Genomic DNA, 21349 nt, shown 5'->3' with positions numbered 1-21349 from the left:
GCACTGAGAGTACCTGGGCTTCCTGCCACCGAGGAAAGGAAATCCAGGAAGTGGAGAATTGGGCAGGCAATTTAACCTTCATCTGCTTTACAGGGAATGCAGATCTTGTTCTTGATAGATGTTGCCATTGTACCTGGCAGGTAAAAATCTTTTTAAGAATCTTGAAAAAAGTTGTACCCACTTGTAGAACAGGAGTCCAGTGAGGAACCTGCGAGCCTGTGGTGTCGGCCTGCGGTGGGGCAGGGGAGGGACCATGAGTGAAAGGAGCAGCTGGTGGCAGTGAAAGTGAATAGGGGGGTACAGTCTTTCCTCTGTGTCATTTATACCAGCAGAGAGCAGGGAACCAAAGAGGCAGGTGGAGAGAGAAGGGAAGAAAAAATGAATCTCCTCTCCTTTCTGACACCCTGCTCTTTACCTACTTGAATCAGATTCCTTACCCTCTACTGTGCTCACAGGGAAACCGGCCAGTGTTGCCCCTTACTCTGCCCCAGAGTCCCAGCTCATCATCCACACCATGGGGGGTTGTGCTTGTTCAGAGGCCAGCTTCCACCTCCAGGTGGAGGAGTAGACAGTAGAGTCCCAGCTTGAAACTGTAAAATCATTTATTTTTTTTTCATCAAAACCTTATTTTAATGGTGGTCAAGTTTCTATTTCAGATATATCATAAATAGACTGTTTCCATGAGAAAGAAATATGTATCCAAATGAACTTTTTATCTTGCAACCCATTCATAAATTGGGTATTACCTGTGTTTTCAAATGATTGTGGCTATGTTTAAGTATAGAGAGAAATGGTGATAGGATTTTAATATAGGTTCCTAACAGTTTTTAAAAGAATTCTGTCTTGCATATGTAGTCCTTTTCAAACCTGGAGACAGCACCTTAGTGGCTAAAAAGAGCCAGTTTCCATCAAAAGAGATTCTGATTTAACAGATATCTCGAAAATAAATATGCTTGGTAATCCCTGTGTAAAAAGCTGTCGCTATAGATCTTTAAAAAGTGAAGTGTGGACCAAAATAATTGTAATCCTTGTGGGTTTAAATATTCTGTGGGCACACCTAGGTATGTTGACCCTACAAAACCAAACAAAAGTAGTGGTTGCTTTTGTTTTGGGTGGAATAGCAAGACTGTTTGCAGTCTGTTTTTTTATGTGTAAGACTGGGCATGGTTAAGGTCCCCTGACTCTCAGAAAGTTTAAAGTTTGTCAACATGGAAATGAAAATCTATTTTCTCTTTCATCTTTTAGTTAATCGCACTTAAGCGGAAGATATTTCCCCGAAGAAGGCTACAGAAAGAAGCAAGTCCCGATCGAATCAGGGTATAGAAGATCTTCATTTGAAAATGATCTACCTCAGCATTCACTGAGCATTTGAAAGCTTGACATCGCAGAGGTGTCTTCATGACGTGATGCTTGGCCAGCTTGGCCCAAAGAAGGAAAAACATCCAGTACAATACTCGTTGTGTGGCGTGAATATAGCCTCCTGACCAGGGATTATTTAACCAACGCACTAAAAACTTGTGTGGTGACTAGTTCTGAACTGGTTTTACCTTTAAAGTATTTGCTCGTGGACTTGTCATTCTTTTCATGAAAAGGCTCACTGACAAGAGACAGCTGCCACGTTCCCACGGCAACCATTGCCAACTAACTTTAACGTGAGAAGCCCAGGCCAGCTTGGGATTGTGGAGAGACCTCGATGTTGCATTCCAAAGCCTTTTGCTATGGTTTTACATTTTTGGTCTTTTTGTTTTTTCTTTTTCCCACTTCTCATTTTTAAAATAGGTAGCTACTAAGTTAACTAGGTTTATTTTTGCTTCTGAAAATAATGAATTGGAATGTCTAAACATGTTTTTATAGATATTTAAATAATGCAGCAATATCACCTATTGGAAATATCTAAATTATGAATTTTATTAATGTTTAAGGCTCTTAAGTGGGCTTAAATAACTTATAACTACTGAGAAGCTCAGTGACTGACATCTTAAATACTTTGTCATTGTTTACTTTAGCCCCTAAGAATACTGTGACTTTATATGATAGCCTAATTACAAAGGGCTAGAGTTAAGTAGCAGAGCTACTTTTCAGATGTAATTAATTATGTTTTGGAAATGTACATAGATAAACAGAAGTGCCTCATTTTAGAAATGAGTCCTGCTGATGGTACTGGCACATTACAGTGTTGTCTTTTTTTATACCCATCAGTATATTCCAGTCGGTTTCATAAATGCAGGGATCGGCAATCTTTTTCTGTAAAAAGCCACATAGTGAATATTTGCAGGCCACACCTGTCTCTGTTACATTTACTTCCTTATTGTTTAGTCAGTTTAAAACATTTTTTTAACCTTTAAAAATGGCAAAACCATGTTTCACTTATAGCTGTATGAGAACAGGCCACCAGCTGGATTTGGCCTGCAGGCTGTTGTTGACTGATGATTGGGATAGAAAATTTGTATTTATCTATGACATTCAGCCACATTTTATTTATATCATTGTGCAGTGGACTTCTGGAGACCGGATTCCATGAGTCCTTTTTGAACTCTGAGAAGTATTTAGATCAGGATCTCAACAGTATTCTTTCAAAATGGCACACATATTTTGTAAAAAAGAACTTGTGATGTAAATATTGTGTTTGTGCTGTAAGAATTATGTATTTCAAAAACTGAAGTCTCCCAACAACCTACATTTTGTCTAATGCTTGATTTTTAAATCTTTGAAGAGTGAGTTTATTCTGTAGTCACTTGAGCGCTTATACTGTGTGTCAGGATCTGTGCTGAACACTACTGGAAGTAAGTGGAGAGTAGTGTAAGGCTGTGGTAGTATTATAATTTACTGGGGAATGTCATTTTGTAGGGGGAAGTAATTTTTAAATGGGATTTATCATGTAAAAATTTAGGGGGTGTCTGGGTCCATTTTAAAAGTGAAGAATTTATTCTAGAAAGGTAGAGAAATGATTGGGTGTGATGGAGATTTCTGAGGTTTGGGGTGTAATTCACATCTAATTATATCAAGAGTTTAGTAGATAATGGGATGAATATTAGAATCATAGAATATTCATAGAATCATTCATCTAATGATTCTGTAGAATCATTAAGGATAGAGGAACCTCAGAAGTTGATGAGTAATCAAGTGGTTTCAAAATTTTTAAAGCCTCAGAATCATTTTCGTTCAAATGAAATTCTGTTGAAAGCCAGTGTGAATACAGAGGAAGGAAAGCCATTCATCTTGCTTCACACCAAAGTGGTGCCGCCAAATTCCTAGGCCTCACAGGCAGAGTTTCAACCCTACCTGGACCATGCCCTGCATTTTATCTATAACCAGGTTCAGGGAGATTATGTGACTTGCCCAAGGTCTGACAGCCAGTTAGAGGGAAAGATGGATTGGAGCCCAAGTTACCTTGTTTCTTTTTCCCCACCCCCAGCAGGCCATGTTGACTCCCCATGACGGAATGTGACAAGCAGGTGAAGTTCCCACTCTGCAGTCAGATTTCTGGGCTTTAAGTCCTAGATCCTGGACATTGTTTGCTACGATTCAGTTTTCTAAAATGTGGGAGGCAATACTGGTGTCTAAAGGAAATGACATGTAATGCAACCTGCACAATGCCTAGTAAATTCAGTGGTGATGATGGTAGCGGTGAAAATTGGTATAAAGGATCATATCCAGGCTAGGGGTGAGGTTCTTAGTATAGACAGGATGAAATGATTACATTGCCCTTAGGTAAGCAACACATTTTTTAATTGAAAAACATTTTTTGCCTACTTTATTTTTCTCAAAAGTGTTTTTTAAAAAGATTCTTTTACACACACCACAAAGTATATAAATAATAACCAACAGATCAAGGATCTAAAAGGAAAATATAATCAGTTCAGATCATCAAAACATTTAAGAGAGAAACAGCACCAACCCCACACACATTCTTCCAGGCTGTAGAAAAGAGAAGGAAAACTCCTTGAGGCCAATACAAACCCACACCAAAGCCTAGCTCAGTTACCACCAGAAAGGAAAACCATCGGTCATCGATCTCATGGATCCCAAATGAAACACTATTAAGCCAAAATTAGTTATTCCCCAAAGGAGCAACTTCTTACAATCAAGGTGACTGTACCCCAGGAATACAAGGTTGGCCCAACGCTTCAAATTCACATGGCCAGGACCAAAAAGAGAATGCATGATGATCTCAACAGACCTTTCTTTAAAAAAGATTATTATAAAACTTTTTAAAGTAGTCTAGCACAAGGACTTCCCATCTGTTCATCAGTTATTGAGATCTGGCCACACTTGTTCGCTCGGTTCTCTTATTTGTTGATATATTTTAAACTGAATCTCAGACTTCATGGAGACAGGAATACAGGGCCTCAGCTGTTGGGCGATGAGGGGTTTCTTGCCAGTGTAATTCTCCTTCCCATTTGCGTTAATAGCTGTGTCTTAGCACCTTCTGTGTACTAAATGCTTTCTGTTCATAATCTCATTTCATCCTCATCATATCCCTGGGTTACCTTTGGGGCCTAACCAGTTTAAGTGCCTTGCTTGAGGTCTAACTGTTAAGTGGCAGAACACCAGCTTTTGACCTAAGTCACTCCAAAATTTGCTCCTAGCCACCAAGACTCACTTGAGTTTGCAAGGGACAAATTGTAACTCAACCTGCTTAAGGAAAAGAACAAGGAAGCATGAAGAAGACAGGTACTCTGCCAGGACTGTTGCTCAATACAGCCCATCCCTGTCTCTCTGTGTGTTAGCCTTTCTCCTCATTGTGGGTTCGTAGCAGCTCCTGGCTTGTCTCTCATGAAACAGGATGCATCCTCTGGTTTCAAAGGTAGAAAACCTTGGTGGAGATACGTTACTCTGATTGGCTTAGTCTGGGTTCTGTGGCCAGGAGGGTGGAGACTTACCAAAAGAAGGGGGGAGGGGTTCTGGGCTACCCCAAACACTAGCTTCACAGAATAAGGATTGGGTGCACATGGAAGAACAAATTTCTAGATTATTCAAATTGGAGGTAAGCTGCCATACTGAAAGCAATTGGAAAAATCAAATTTGTTGATTAGAATACAGTGAACCTTATAAATTTTTCATTGTTGAAAGGATTCAAAGAAATGTTTGTAAAGCAAACCCTGCCACACAACAAATACTCTATAGATGGTTCACTATTATGATTCACCATTGGTCCCAAGTTATTTTTTTGACTTTCCTCTGCTTTTCCTCCACTGCCAGTCTCAACTGTGGCCACCTACTGTGCCAGCCACGTTGCATTTTCCCAAACACACCATGTATTGTACTTTTATGCCTCTATATCCTCTCAAATGCTGCTATTGCTTGACTTGCTGTTTCTTTCTTATCTATCCGTTAAACTCCTCACACCTCAAGGTCCATCACCAAAAGTTCATCTACTGAGTTTTCCAAGAAACTGACTATATCACCTTGAGTTCTTTGACACAATAAGGAAATAAGGAATGGAATGTTTAGGCTTTCAAATGGCCTTAACAAGATAATACATAACTGGTTACTGAAAAAAAAAATGAGAAAACATTTTGTCAGGAATCCAGGTAATTAGAGTAAATGGGTGATGATATATATGGAGAAGTATTAACAATGTGGTCTTCTAAGAATTAGCACTGAGACTTGAACTAGGCAGTCTAGGAGTGTGATCAAATCAATAAAACCCTGAAGCCTTCATTTGTCACATCTTAGAAAAAAAAGGAAAAATAGGTAATTAAAAACATAAAAACGTGCAGAGCTGGTAGCAAACTAAGGCAGGAACAAAAATCAAAATATACTTTTAAACTATTTGCAGGAAAATACATGTAATGCACAGAAAAAAGAATGAAAGGTAATACTGCACATTTAAAATTGTGTATTATCTCTTGGTAGGGATGTTGAGTGAATTTCATTTTCTTCATAAAATATTTATTTTCTAAAAATTGATTTACAGTAAATACTACTTTTATAACCAGAACAATTTTACAGTAAATGTTAGGTGGAAATCTAATGACCCATATTAAATTTTTAGAGGAAAATAGAGTACTCTTTGTTAGCCAACCACAGGAAAGCTAAACTTTGGTTCCATTTTAAGAGACTTAGTGTAATGAAACAGTCGTTCTAATCCTTATGTTTTTATTTTGTTGGGTGAGAATTAAAATTTGAAACTTGAACACAGATGAGTTCTTTATTAGAACTCTAAACATCAAAAGATGATATAATCCAACTTTGATTATTCATGCGGCAAACAACTCATTTCCTTTCTGTTTTTCACATTTCTAGTGTCCTCACATTTGAGAAAATAAGGCAATGGCATTAGTAAGTCACCAGATAGAGATGTTGAGCTGTCTTTGTTATATGTGACACATCAAGTTAGTGGTTCCAAACTTTAGGTGGTATGAGAACATGTTGGAGAATTTATTTAAAATGTAGGTTCCCAGTCCCCACTTACAAAGTTAATTTGGTAGGCCATGAATGGGGCCTGAGAATCTGAATTTTAACACCATTTTCCCACTTCCTCCTCTGCAAGCGATCTTGAACAAGCTGGTCCATTAACCACACTTTTAGAAACTCTGATATCTGAAGCCATGTGTAATATAACATTTACAGACAGGATACAAATTGAAGGGAAAAAAAAGTCCTGGGGAACTTCAACACGTAAGTATGTTACAGAACACATGGGGCCAAGGTGGCCGATATACTATTACTTGAAAGGAACGCCCCAGTTTCGTTATGTTTGTCGCCTTAGAGGAAAGACATCTCTCAATGCCAGAGATTCGTGAAAAGGAAAGGAAATGTTTGTTTAATGCTATACAAACTTAAAGTGGTGACCTAATGTCTTCATCAAAATCCCAAAGTCCCTTAAAAGACCCACAAACACAGTCCTTCCTTCCCTGGGGTACCGTATCTCAGGAAAAGAAATAGAAGTCCATGGCTCAAGCAGCCCCTGGTTCTTCCCAGTACTTCATCTCAGCTGGTAGGCCTCCCTCGGTTCCCGGCACCATCAGTTGTGTCACTGAGATCTCTGCTAAAGCCAGGTGGTGGTTCCCCCTACTAAAGTTGCGGGGGTCCCCACTCTAGCAAAGCCTTGTGGTTCTCTCCCTGCACAATGGCTGCAGGAGTCTCCACTCAGCCAAAACCTCATGGTTCTCCCCTCAATGGCTGCTGCGTCTGAGTTTAAATCTCCGTGCCAATCTTCCTCTGTAGCCCCATTTCCAACTCCGCCCACAATTGGCTACACTTGCCAGCACTCCCATATCCTTCCAGCTTTTCTGGGCTGCCATCATGAGTCTGGGCAGGTGTGGCCCCATATCATGAAGCCAATCTTCTCCAAGCTCCCACACAGGCACTGTAACTCAGGGGACCTGCCCCCCCTCCATTACATCTTGGTGGTGAAGTTACTTCCATTCCCCTGGCTCAGAGCCTGGCCACAGCTATTTAACATATCTATGTAACCAGTTAAAGATTATAGATATGTTAAATGACCACACCAGAGGTTAGCTGCAAAGCTGTTGCTATGCAAAACAGCTCTCAATGGCCCTGCTCCATGTGTCCCTTCCCCCACCACACACCTGTGGGGTGTGTGGGGGGGCATACTAATATTTCCTGAATATCTTGAGTTCTGGACCCCATTCCAAATCCCTATTTGAGGCCCCCCTCTTGGCTGCACCCTGTTACAAGTACATTGATGGAAAAAGAGCAAAGATTCTGAGAAGTTGCAAGAATGGTAAGAGGATAATGACAATGTGGAGCTATGCAAGTCAAAGGAAGATACAGTGAGGGAGGGAAAAAGAGTGGTCAACAAGTTTTAACCCTTGCTGAGAGTCAAATGAGCTGAGGACCAGAGAATTCCTACTGATTTAGCAGCATGGAGGTCACCAGTTGCTTTAGAGTGAGCACAGGTTTGAAAAAGTGGGAGGGGCCAAAGTTGGTTTAGAGTGGTTTAAAGAGTACAGAATAGAAGAGGAAATTGAGGCAACAAGCTTAGATCATTCTTTCTAGAAACTGCTAAGATGAAGACATAGGGGAACAGTAGCTTTTGGAAATAAAACTCAGGAACTTTTTAAATTGTGAGAGATTTAAGTATTTGTAAATGTTAATGGGAGGGAAAGAAAGAAAAAATAATGGCTAATGTAAGAGTCTTGCAAGACAAGAAGCCATGGAACTCAGAACAATGAAGGGACATCTCTCCTGGCCTAAGAGGAGGAAAGAGTAGACACAGGCATGGGTGGGTTGTATAGGTTTGATGGCAGAAGACTTGACAGTTTTAGTCAGAACTACTTCCACAGAAAAAAATAGTAAGAGACTCAAATATTAAGCATAAAAGGAGGTGGCAGGGTTGAAGTTTGAGTAGAAGTGAGGGAAAGAGGCTTAAAATGGTAACTGGGGAGAATTAGTTGGCCAGAAGGAAGTGGGAGACTCTGGGGCAATGTTGAGTGCCCAAATGAGGCTGGAATTCTTAAGTTGAGAGTGCTACAAATTTGCTCCACTTTGGTAATTTTCTCCAGAGGCAATGGAGCTGAGGTGGCCACAGAGAGAGATGGATGTTTGCAGAAATAACATTTTGCCAAATGCAATGAAAGCACAAGTTGTTATTTGCAAGAAACTGACTGAAATGATGGAATTTGAATCTAAGACAAGGTGTGGCAGTTGGGGGGTGTTGCTCATGGAGAGAGAGAAACTAAAAGGGTAATGGATTGGAAGTCTTGATGAGACCGGCAAATTGTCATAGTGGGAACAGATGAGATTAAGTGAGCTGGAAAGGTAGGAGGTATGGGTTTGAGGATAGGATGTATGAAATAGGGATTTTGAAGGTGAGGCAGCTTCAGGTGTGGCCATAGAAGTTGGGAGACTTGGAATGGAGTGCAGGGCAGGTCATTTTAGATGAGGATATTAAGGAACTGGGAGCAGGAATCAAGGAGAGAAGACTGTGCCAGATGCCATAGGGTTCAGTGAGTGCACAGGGGGATCCAAGAGGTAGGTATCAAAACTGCTTGGGACTTTTCTCTACGGCAGCTGCACTAATCTACATTCCCTAAAAAAACTGAAATGGAACTGCCTTTTGACCCAGTGATTCCACTACAGGCATTATACCCTAAGAATCCTGAAACACCAATTCAAAAGAACCAATGCACCTCTATGTTCATAGAAGTGTTATTTACAATAGCCAAGTGTTGGAAACCACCTAAGTGCCCATCAGTAAATGAGTGGATCAAAAAACTGTGGTACATTTACACAATGGAATAGTACACAGCAGAAAGAAAGAACTCCTACCCTTCCCAGCAGCATGGATGAAACTGGAGAATATTATACTAAGTGAAGCCAGGCAGTGAAAGACAAATACATCATGACCTCACCTTTATGAAGAACCTAATGAATAAAACAAATAAATGAGTAAAATAGAACCAGAGGCATGGAAACAAGGAACAGGCTGACAATGACAAGAGTGGAGGGGGAAGGGCGATAAGGGTGGAAAGTAGGGGAAGGGTCTAGTCCAGGAACATACGTGAATGACACAGTATTGAACAACAGGGTGGAGATTGTGGAAGTGAGGGGTGTGCTGAGTGGAACAGAGAAAGGGAAAAAGATTGGGACAGCTGTAATAGAACAATAAAATATTTAATTAAAAATTTTTTAAAAGCCAAAAAGAAAAAAATAAAAGACTGCTTGGCACATCTGCCTAGAAGATTAACTTTCCAAATTATGCTTTGATTCTTTCAAAATTTCTAAGGTGAGTGAAATTACAGGGAGTATGCAACAGAATCATGAGAAGATTATGTTGCTTTCAGAAGAAAGTGATAGAGTGACCCCAAGGGGAAAGTCTAGGGCAATAGGACGAAGGGAAACATGAAGAAGAGGTGGAGTGAGGAGGCAAGTTAAGAGAGGGAGTGCGAGGGCAGCCGCTATTAAGCTCTCCTGTGGGGACTTGGAGAGTAAAAGTCCCCTGGCTAAAGGAGTGTTTGGAAGTTGAGAACAAACAAAAGTTTGATGTGCAAAGGGTCACCTCACTATATGTTTAATATAATTAATATCATTTCCCAATTATAGGAAAAATTAGGTGGGACAACATGTGAGAGATTAGCCTCAAGACTTTGACAGCACTGACTTCCACAGGGTCCTAAACCCACCTACACAAACAGTTTTCCTTTTGATTAAATAGTTGTTGATTTCTTAGATCCTTTTTGAGAAATGTTTCCTTAAACACTCAGAATGCCTGTGATATTTTGTATAGTCTAAGTAAGTCTTATATATGAAAGAACTGTTATATTTTCCTTTAAAAAATTCACATTTGTTAACATTAATTATAATGTTTATGATTAAAACCTATATTTTTTTGTTGTTAAATGTAGGCACTGGTAGGCATGCATATGTTTGATATTGAGGAAATAGTATACCAGTGACTCAACAGACAAATTATTAAAAGTAATTAAAGTTTTTAGCAAGTTGCTGGATATAAGAGTAAGATCCATATTAGAAATCAACTGGATTTTTATATACCAGCAGCAACAACAGTATACAAAATAACAGTAAAATGTATTTATAAATAAATTTAATAAAAACCCAAACCCTGTACAGAGAAAAAAATAACGTTTGAATGATATTGTTTAAATAAATGGAAAATGCACTACATTCAAGAATAGGAAAACTCAGTTCTCTCCAAATTGGTTTATAGATTCAGAGTAATTCCAATAAAAATCTAGCAGATTTTTTTTCATTGAACTTGTAAAACTGACTCTGCATTTTACTTGAAAAGCAAAGGTTCAAGAATGCACAGGCTACTCCTGAATAAAAAAATAAGGTATGAGACTTCCTTATTAGTCAATGAAAACTGGTTTGGGGACAGGGTTAAGCTAACTGATCAGTGGAATAGGCTAGAGAAGCAGACTCAAAAACATACAGAAACTTGATGTATGACACGCATTATAAGGAAAGCATGCATTACTCAATAAATTGGTTTTTGCATAGGAAAAAAATAATTAAATCCTTTCTCCCACCATGCACAAAAATTAATGCTAAATGAACAAATTCTTAAAAATGAAAAAACCTTTATACTTTTATGACTTCAAGATAAGGATACAGAAGTCATAAAGGTTAATACCCAACATATATAAAGACCTACAAATCAATGAGATACATGCAACTCAATGGAAGAATGAGCAAAAACCAAAAATCGATATTTTAGTGAAAAGAAAAATGTCTAATAAGCATAACAAGATCTTAAACTTATGACTGAGTAGAGAAATATAAAAAGAATATCTTAAAGATATTTTGCACCTACTAGAATGACAAAACTAGGAAATCTAATTCTACCAAGTGATGATGAGTATATTGAACAATTGAGACACCCTATGTTGATGGGAGTATAAATTGGGAACCAACTTGGCATTACTGAGTATCATCTAACCTATGACCTAGCAACTTCACACCTGGCTACTCTGTAAAAACTTTAGCATATATGCAGGAGATTAGGACATTTATAGTAGCATTGTTTATACAGGCTGCAATCTTAAAATAGCCCACCTGTCCTCGGACAAGAAAATCAATGAGTAAATTCTGGAAGTGAGTCACAGTGGAAAATTATACATACAGTGGTGAAAAGGAAAGAACTATAGCTACATGTAATAATATAGGTTTTTAGTAACATAATGTTAAGCAAAAATGTGAGTGGCAGAATACTACATTGAACATGGTAGAATCTTCTGTACAGCCCAAACACGAACAAAACTAAGCAGGGTTGTTTAAGGACACATGCCTGTGGTAACAAAACTTAGAAAGTGGGAGGAGTGAGTATTTACACAAAATTCAGGATAATTTCTTCAAATATCTCTGAGTGGAAAATGAGGGAATGTGTTGGAAAGGACTTCCCGAGGAGAGTCATTGGATTTCGGTACAATTTTACTTCACAAATTAGGTAGTGTATTTATCATATTTTATAACTTACATGTGCTTTTGCAACTGTCAAATATTATAACATTTTAAAATTTAAATTAAGAAAGAAAGAAACTGGAAAGCAACAAGCCTCAAGTACATTACCCATAGGCCGCAGTGCGCAAGGTGCTCTGAGTCAGCGGTCTCCGCCCATCCACGGAGGGCGGAGCCCTGCGACCCACTTCACACGTGCTCACCGCGACCAGCCAATCAGCGACGCTTCTGCACGAGGCGAGACTGGCTTTTCTCGCGAGAATTCGGAGCTATTTTAGAGGAGCGTCGAGCCTCCGAAGCGAGAGACTTTCGGTGAGGAGCTAGGGTTGTGGACAGTGTGGGGTAACCAGGCGGAGACCTGTAGTTGAGGTCCTTAGCCGTTAGGGTTTTTCAGGTGTGAGATGGGTAGGAGTGTGTCCAGGGTGGGAGTCGAGTCAGAGCTTACTCTTGATCTGTGTGGTAAACCTTTCTAGTTGGTTCCACCTGGGGCCTCTGACAGGAAAATTAGGGCAAGGGCCCTGAGCTCGCGGGGGGCAAGAGAGCGGAAGAGGCGGCGGAGGTGGCGGCGGAGACCTAGGGGGCTACTGGTGCCCAGGGGCCATAGGGCTGAGGGGGCTACCGGGGATGAGGGGTCTAAGAGGCGACGGGGCCGAGGGACTTTGACGGGAAAGAGGAGCCCCGGGGCTGATGCGGCGACCGGAGAAGAGGAGGCCCCTGAGGCTGAAGGGCCAAGGGGGCGACCGGGGCGGAGGGAACTTGAACGGGCGAGAGGCCGAAGAGGGGGCCGGGGCCGAAGAGGGGGCCGGGGCTGAGGGGCTAAGTAGGCGACTGGGTCGACGGGATGACCGGGGCCGAGGGACTTTGAGCGGGAAGAGGGGCCCCGGGGCTGACGAAGCGACCGGGGCTGAGGGACCTTGAGCGTGCGAGGGGGCGACCGGGGCTGAGGGAACTGGAGTGCGAAGAGTGGCCCCAGGACCGATGGGGCGACGGCGGGCAAGGAGGCTGCCGGGGCCGAGGTGCCCGGAAGGGGCGATGGGTCAGCCGGGGGCGAGAAGATGACCTGGGCTGAAGGGCCATAGGCGCGACCGGGGCTGGGGGGCGGGGCGAGGAGACGACCGAGGGTGAGGGACTCTGAGCGGGTAGAGGGTTCCCGCGGCCGACGGGTGGCCGAAGCTGAGGGAACTTGAACGAGCCACGGGTCCCGGCGCTGAGGGGGCGACGGAGGAGCGGGGCTGAGGTGCTAAGGAGGCCACCGGGTCGAGGGGGCGACTGGGATCCAGGGATTTTGAGCGGGAAGAGGGGCCCCGGGGGCGACCGGGGCCGAGGTGCCTTGAACGGCCGAGGGGACAAGGAGACAGCTGGGCTGAGGGGCCACAGAGGCGAATGGGGCGAGGAAGTCACCAGGGTCGAGAGAATCTGAGCGGTAGAGGGTTCCCGGGGCCGGCGGGGTGACCGGGGTGAGGGACCTGGAGTGGGAAGCGGGGTCCCAGGGCTGAGGGTCCACGTGGGCGACTGGAGCAGGTCGAGTGGAGGGACGACTTGGGCCAGGGGGCGGGGACCAGGACCAGGACGGGTGGAGTGGGGGGTCACCCAGACTGACAGCGGGCGCGCAGGGCCGAGGCAGTGAGAGGGCCACTAGGGCTAGTGGGCCCAGGGGTAGACGGGGTTGAGGGCTAGATCAGGTCGGAGGTGTGAGGGAGCCACCAGGGACGTGTTGGTGGTGCCCGGGCCGAGGGCCCGGTGGTGGAGAGGCGGGCGGAAAGCTGTGGGCTGAGCTGGGCCTGACAGGCACCCTCGCGGTCGATCCTGTCAGCCATGATTTCACTTTGTGACTGATACGCAAAAACTATTTGCCCAAATTTAGCCAGACTCTGGCAGAGGCTGGAATAAGATTCCGTTCTCCCGGTCTTCTCTGAACTCTCCATAACAAAACACCTGCAAGCAGGGTTGATGCTCTCATTGCCTTACCTTTTGGACCATCAAAATAAATGAGATTCATAAATGTTCAACTAAAATAATCTTTGTTTGGTGTTTCTGATTTTGAGGTTTACCGGTTTATTTACATGATATCTGGATTCAGAAGGTTTGAAAGATTTATTTTTTAAAAGTCAGGAAACATCTAAGGATGTTGCCCTCTGGAAGGAAACATACTGGGAAATCTGGGAAGACATCAATGGAGGATCAGATTGTAAGAGCCTTTGACTTTGAGAAAGAAGATAGAAAAGATCTGAGTGGTTCAGAGGAGAATGTTTCTCACGGTATGGTATATCTAATATTGTTGTGCAGTAGCCATGTCCTCCACTTCATTTATTTTGAACCTCCTGCATTTTAAATGATAAAACTTTGTCAAGCATTTTAATATAGTTCATGTTTCTCATTTGGAGTTAGAGTAGCTTATATAACATCTCTTGCGTTTTCAGTCATTATTCCCAAAATGTCTAATGAATAGTACATGGCTTACTATGAACATTAACACAGGAAAACTTGCAAAATTGTTGCTATAAAATGGTCCTGGATCTTGATTTAATTCCACCTGATTTGCAGAGAAAGCACTGTATTTATGTATCTGCTTTAAAAACCTCATGTGCCAGAAAGCCTAAATGACCTCAAAATTAAGATATTCACTAAAATGACCAAAGTAGCATACTTAATTTCAAAAATATTTTTATTTTTTATTGTTGATACAGCAAAGACTCTAGCAGTTGATAAGCTTGGGAAGAAAAGGACTTCTGCAGGAATACTTGAAGATATGGGGTAATATACTCAAAATAATTTTTGCCTGTTAGATAAAGTACTTTAAGAAAGTACTTTGGTTGTCCAATGAGTGTTACATGTAAAATGCTGGGTGTGGGATATTTCTTCCAAAACAAGCATGATATTTTATGGCTCTCTAATTAAGAGTTTTTAAATGTACTTTGTTCACAGAGATGAAGTACAGAATATGCTGGAAAAAATAGGAGGTATGTTTTAAGAGAGATTTGTATTTAAAGAAGATTGTTTTAAGCCAAATAACATGTGCAATAATCAGTGTATTCAAGACTGTCATTTAATGCCTTGTTCTTATATATACAGTTTTGCATAAGTATACTATGTAATTTAGCTTCATCATAGATTTCCTTACTTAACCTTTTCCAGTTAATGTGAAGAGTGCAAATGGTACTAACAGTGGTGAGTAGTACTAGAATGGTGCTTTTATTTTATACATGTGTGAATTTAATGGACTGGAATTTTAGGACAAAATGGATGGGAAAAGTCTGTATACTTTGAATGGACTTTTGCAGACTTTTCTACAGACTACAAACACACATCTGTATATATGTCAGTTTTCTTTTTTCTCAATTTATGGTATATGACATTTTCTCAATTTATTTCATATGACATTCCTTTGTTCTTTTCTGTAGCAGTGTAAATTCTGTAGCAGTTCTTTTCTTTTCAGTGTAAATTGAAGCCTTTAAAATAACTCTTTATTGTTATTTTTACATTAAACTATGTAGTTGAGAATTAAAAACAGCCTTGCTAGATAGTAAAAAATGTATAATCAGATAAGAAATTCATAAACTTTAACTAGTGTGTCAAATGTCAATTACATGAACTGTGGTAGGGGATAGAATACTCAAAAAAGAGTCAGTATTTGGCTTCTCTATATGGTGCATTCATCACACAGTCAAGTCTTTTATGAAAGCTTTGCTCTATTTGGTAGTGGCAAAATGATTGTTTTGTAATCATTCTGAAGAATAACTATTGCTGGTAGATTCACATGCACATGTTTAGCAAAGCATTACTTAAAGTATTAAAACTTCATGAAATATAATACTTGGGATAAAAATCTGCTATAAAAATCTCCATGAAAGTATTCAAAATAGGTTCTAGAATGAATTTATCTAGATATTTCCTTAAGATTTTTCTATGCTTGGTTTTTATCTCATTTAGAAAATTATATGCTTAAAATTATCACTGACTATATTTTTAAAAAATAATTTTCTTATAACTATTTTTATCCTTTTTGGATTTAAAAAAATACTTTTGTGTGTTTCATATACTGAATTCTAACAGTAAGTCATCTAAATGGGTTGTTTCAGTTGGGGAGTATTTTATAAATTTAGAAAAATGTAGCCTTTGTGTTTTCTCATGAGGAAATTAAAGCCCATCCTTGAGACCCTTTTTTCCTTTTATTGGCTCTTTTTAATCACCTATAAATTTAAAAAAGTCTCTGGCTAGGAAAATCAGAATTGGGATAAGAGTAACTAAAAGTTTTCTTAGAAAAAACAACCTTGCTTTTCATACACCTATTTTAAATTTAATTTTAAGTGTCCTTCTGAAACTGTTAAACCAACTTTACCCATATTTATTTCAATATGTGGACACAAAATATGTAATTTTCTTCAATATTGCATTTTAATGAATATTTTATTTTCCATATAGCTGACATTAGCAATTCTCTTCTTGCAAAGAAAAAAAGACTAGCAATGTATACCAAGGCTTCCCTCAAAACCAGTAACCAGAAAATTGAACATATTTGGAAAATCCAACAAGATCTAAGGTATGATTATTGGTTCTTTCACAACCACATTTTTATCATTTAATATTATTCATTAATGCAAATTATGAAAAATACTGTTGTCTTTTTACTGGAGTCTCCAGTAAAAAGACTATTTAGCTTAATTTTTCTCTAAGTCTTTTAGTCCTGTACACTCACTCCTTCATAGACTTGAAATATATTTCCTAGGAATCAATAGAGATTATTTTTAATCCCCTTTTAAATAAAAGTTAAGATGTTTTTCTCTAAAGATAATTTGTCTTTGTTATAGAAATACATAGCTGAATAAAAAGTAAATATCAGCTGTTAAACTGTGGAAAAGTATCAGTCTTAATATTGTAAATGATTTGTATATTTAAGCCGTAGTAACTCTGTTCTTTTGCATAAAGTCATTTTTGTACCAAAATGGGCAAAAACTAAGTAGAACGTCTGCTTGGAAATATATGATAAATATAATGGCTTCATTGAATTTATCATAAACCCATGTACAGTAGGAGAAAATGAAAAACTGCTTGGCAGTAAAATGGAGTTTTCTGGAAAATTTATATATACAACAAAATTTCCTTACTTTTCAAGAGCTAAAGTATATGAGAAGGCTTTTCTGTTAGGTTTAGGAGAATAAGTATGTCTGGAATCAAAATTTTACTTTTTAGTTTCATATCTGAAATTTTAGAGTGCATTTATTTCCTTTTACTACAGCATAATTAATGTAAAGTCGATTTTGTTTTGAATGTTTTTCCCATATTGATATGAAATATGACAATATTTGTTATGTTTTACAGACAGAAGCTTAATCAAGAATTTTCTCAGCAGTTTCTGACTTTGTTTCAGCAGTGGGAGATAGATGTGCAGAAAGCTGAGGAACAAGAAGAAAAACTAACTGTATGTATCATGCTTAGCTTTATAATTAATCTATTTAACCAAGCGTCAAGTAGGAATGGAAAGCCTAGCCTTGTAGGGGACCCACAGAACTTGGGTTTCACTACCCATTGCTGGCTATGTTTTGGTCCTGCTGAATGATAAATCAGAGACGTACAGGCACAAACCATATTCATAAAAACTGATGATGTTTGCTTCCTGTATTGATTGGGATTCTTAGTTCCAAATGACAGAAATTTGCCAAAATACAAAAGGATTATTCATTTACATAAAAGAAGACCAGGATTAGTTTAGCTTCAGGCATAGCTGGGTGAGTTGGGGAACAATTGCTCATGTGGTATCATCTTGGCTCTGTCTCCAGTTTTTAGGCTATCTCAGTGTGGTAAGCAAGATAGCTTCTTGCACTCCCAGGCAAGTTCAGTAACCCCAGTGGACTCTAGCAGAAAAGTAACTCTAGCAGTAACTGTAGCAGAAAAGTCCTCTGAAGGAAAATCACTGATCAATTTGGATTGTTTGTCCATTATTGAATCAATCATTGTGGTCAGAACATGATTTACTCTTGTGCTACCTATTTAATGGGAGATGAAAGTCAGTGCCACATATATATTATATAATTACATTATCCTTTTATTCCATACTTAACACTGTGAAATTATCACACATCTTATCTAAGAGCTAAGCTGCTATTCCTAGCAAATAATTTTAAGTGTTGGTTGACCAGCCCAGTTATGGAAATACTAAATTTATATAACAAGGGGAAACATTGAGTAAGCCATTGGCATGAGTCTCAATTTCAGGAAAGAAATAAGAAACATAGTTGAATGAAACCACCAAGGGAGTGATTGTAATTGTAAAAGAGAAGTCTAAGAACTGGGCCCTTAGACCTCAATGTTTAGAGTTAAAGATGAGAATGAGTGGCCTAATCGAAAGAAAACCAGTCTAAGCAAAATTAAGTAAGCCTTTTAAGCAGAGAGGATTAATTTTTTCACATGCTGCTTTTAGGCCAAATAAGGTAGATTTGGTAAGATGAAGGTCATTGGTGTTGATCAGAATGGTTCTGATAGTCTTGAACAGAGTGATTTTGATGGAATACTAAGTACAAAAATTCAACTGAAATATGAGTATAAGAATGGGAAAGAAATGGGATAGTAGCCTGAGTAGAAAAGGAACAGTGCTTTTTTTGTCTTTTTAAAGAATGGACAAAGAGCAGCATATTTGTATGCTGATAGGAATAATCTTCAGGGAAAAATAAAAAAGAATGGAAAGAGGGGAGACAGTTGCTGAATTCTTGAGAATGGATGGAACATGTGAAGAAGTTGGCCTTAGCAAGGGACCAAAGATAAAAGTTCATTCTTAAAAACAGGAAAGAAGGTAGAGTATTTGAGTACAGAGAGATGTAGGTGAGTGGGTAGATACGGGAATGAGAGACTGAAAGTGCTCTTTGGATTGTTACTGTTTCTTTAGGGAAATCATTAGGGGCGTCAGAGGGTGGAAAATATTGTGCCTTTTGAGGTCAAATGAAAGGTATAAAAAATTTTCCTGAGAGTGCGCCAGTCAACAGACGAAGGAAATCTAATTGCCAAGCAGCAATAAGGGTTCAATTTAGGCTAGTGATTATGATTTAAAGTGAGGCATGTTAGCATAGTTGTGGGGTTTTCTCCAGTAATGACCATCTGCAGGGATGCAGGCAGAGTGGCTAAAGAGTTGTGTTTTCCAGGGTTGGGGTTTAGGCAAACAACTATGACAGGGTAAGAAAGGAACAAGGTATATATGCGAAGGAGTAATTAAAATGATTGACCATTGAATTTACACTGGGAAAGAGGAATGGGAGAACATGGGAATAGGGATAGGGGGCAGTGAAAATTAGGTAGTATGGGTACATTTTAGGTCTTGATAGAAATTATTGAGCTGTATAACTAAAGTGAGTGAGCTAGAACAGTAAAGAGGAAGTGGTTAAATAGTGAGATATATGGAGATACAGTATGAATAATGGTTAGAGACTGGATTCTAGAAACATACTGTTAGGAATCACATTCTGATTTGACCAAATGCTAGCTGTGAACTATGGGAAAGTTATTCTTTACGTCTGTTTCCTCATTTATGAGAGGGGGATAAGGTTACCTATCTCATAGCGTGCCTTGGAGGATTAAATGAGTTCATATATAGTAAGTTTATTTAAGGCCATTCAGTGTAGTGTGCTATTATTCATACTAGAGGTTATAGTTATTGGTAATGACAAAACTTAGGATATGAGTATGTAAAGGAATGGCTGAAGTAGGGTGGTAGCTAAAAATCACTGGTGAAAGACCAGCATTATTGGAAGGATCATCTGTGTTGATATTGAAAGCACTAAGAATTAGGACATGTTTTGAGTATTGTTAAGATTTCCTAGTTAATGACTGGTAGGATTATATATTGCTGTATATTTATGGTGAACACAGATTATTTAAATTTTATTATAATAGTTGTTAAAACAAAATTTTAAAAGTATTGGTTTTAAAATTACCTTTAAGCTTTTTTGTGCTAAATTTAAAATTGTATTCAAACTGTTATCACATCATTTTTTTCTTTTACATTTGTAGAATTTGTTTCGACAGCAACAAAAGGTTTTTCAACAATCTAGAGTTGTTCAGAGCCAGAGACTGAACGCAATTAAACAGTTATACGAGCAGTTCATAAAGGTCAGTTGTATTTGGTAACAACATATTCTTACAAAACAATTTATGTTGAAAGAAGAAGAAAATTTTTTTCTAAGTTTAAGGAAAAACCATTTTGCTTACGAATTTAAGAGTTTCAACTACTTTCCATTTTGAATTCACTGTTTTTATTTAACTATTATATTCTACTTTAACATTCTAATGTTTTTGTGGGAATTATTCAAAATAGGAAATGGTAAATTGGGAATTTTAAATGTACATATTATACATAATATGTACATTTACTTAAATGTACATATTGTACATATTATACATTATGTAAAATGTACATATTATACATAAAATTTGTATTTAATATTAGCCACTAGTATTAGTTCTCTATTCAACTGAAAGTAGAAGGTTCATAAATCATTTCTAGATAGACTTTTACTTGCCTTTGTATCCACAGCGTTTGTTCAGTTGAAAGTACCCAGTTGAAATTGATGTTTCTTTAAATTTGAAATGTGTTATATATGTACTTTATGGCATATTCACTTTTAGAATTACTAATAATGTATGTGAACACAAATTGTGTTAAAAAGTATTTCCAATCACCTTGCTGTAACACTCCCTGAAAACCATTTGTTGATTGGTGTGGAGGTTTGATAAAGTACTAGAAAAGATTTCCTCTAAATGTCAGCACTAAAAATAACAGGATAGGAATTTTAGTATATTTGACTCTTCTATCTCCCTTATTTGTTACACATCTAGTTATTAGAAGGTCCTGTAATTTTTACCTCTGAATGGTTCTTTTAAAAATTTTTTTCATTCTTTGCTTATAGTATTAAAACACTTAACTGATTTCTCTATTCTATGATCCATTCTTCAGAGTTCTACCATATATTTTCCTAAAATATTATCTCTTCTCTCCTGAAAAACTATCAGTAGTTTCTCCTTCTAAATTCTTAGGTAGTCAAGATTTCCCCCCACCTAATAATGTAACCCTCTTTTTATGCTTCATTTACTACATTTGATCATTATACCCACACCTCTACATAATTGCTTTCTCTTACTATGCACTTCCATGATTTTATTTATGCTTTTGCCCTAGAAAACTTTTTGCTTTATCTATTGATCTTATTCCTTTTCCAAGTAATTTGTAATTAATCCTCATTTTCTACTACATAGCCACAGCAAGTTGTGTTTCAATGTCTATTATAAAATTTTTTGTCATTTTCATTAATGTTTGTTGTCACTGGAATAAGGAAAGGATCACATATTATTTTTTAATTTCTCCACAGCACTTAACATAGTACTTTTTACACAATAGGCATTAGGATTATTATTTATTGGATGGATAGCAAATTATTGTAACAATTTTTTTCATAAATTGAAAGGTTTACTACAG

General features: G+C 38.6%; 2 protein-coding genes across 4 annotated transcripts in view; both read left to right on the top strand.

Annotated features, from left to right (window-relative positions):
- Positions 1 to 5496, top strand: part of GNPTAB (N-acetylglucosamine-1-phosphate transferase subunits alpha and beta) — a 63149-nt gene extending 57653 nt beyond the window's left edge. For all 3 annotated transcript variants that reach the window (XM_036019489.1, XM_036019490.1, XM_028531964.2), the window contains one exon: positions 1246 to 5496. In XM_036019489.1, coding sequence (XP_035875382.1) covers positions 1246 to 1323 — 78 coding nt within the window. In that variant the 3' untranslated portion in view covers positions 1324 to 5496. The remainder of the gene's footprint in view (positions 1 to 1245) is intronic.
- Positions 5497 to 12187: 6691 nt separating this feature from the next.
- Positions 12188 to 21349, top strand: part of SYCP3 (synaptonemal complex protein 3) — a 10134-nt gene continuing 972 nt past the window's right edge. The window contains exons 1-7 of the mRNA XM_036019488.1: positions 12188 to 12348; positions 13998 to 14147; positions 14577 to 14643; positions 14815 to 14849; positions 16312 to 16429; positions 17209 to 17308; positions 19888 to 19986. Coding sequence (XP_035875381.1) covers positions 12291 to 12348; positions 13998 to 14147; positions 14577 to 14643; positions 14815 to 14849; positions 16312 to 16429; positions 17209 to 17308; positions 19888 to 19986 — 627 coding nt within the window. The 5' untranslated portion in view covers positions 12188 to 12290. The remainder of the gene's footprint in view (positions 12349 to 13997; positions 14148 to 14576; positions 14644 to 14814; positions 14850 to 16311; positions 16430 to 17208; positions 17309 to 19887; positions 19987 to 21349) is intronic.

This window comes from Phyllostomus discolor, chromosome 2 (assembly GCF_004126475.2).
Source record: "Phyllostomus discolor isolate MPI-MPIP mPhyDis1 chromosome 2, mPhyDis1.pri.v3, whole genome shotgun sequence".
Classification (NCBI taxonomy): domain Eukaryota; kingdom Metazoa; phylum Chordata; class Mammalia; order Chiroptera; family Phyllostomidae; genus Phyllostomus; species Phyllostomus discolor.
Note: the sequence above shows the minus strand (reverse complement) of the source record. Positions and strands in the feature narration are given on the sequence as shown.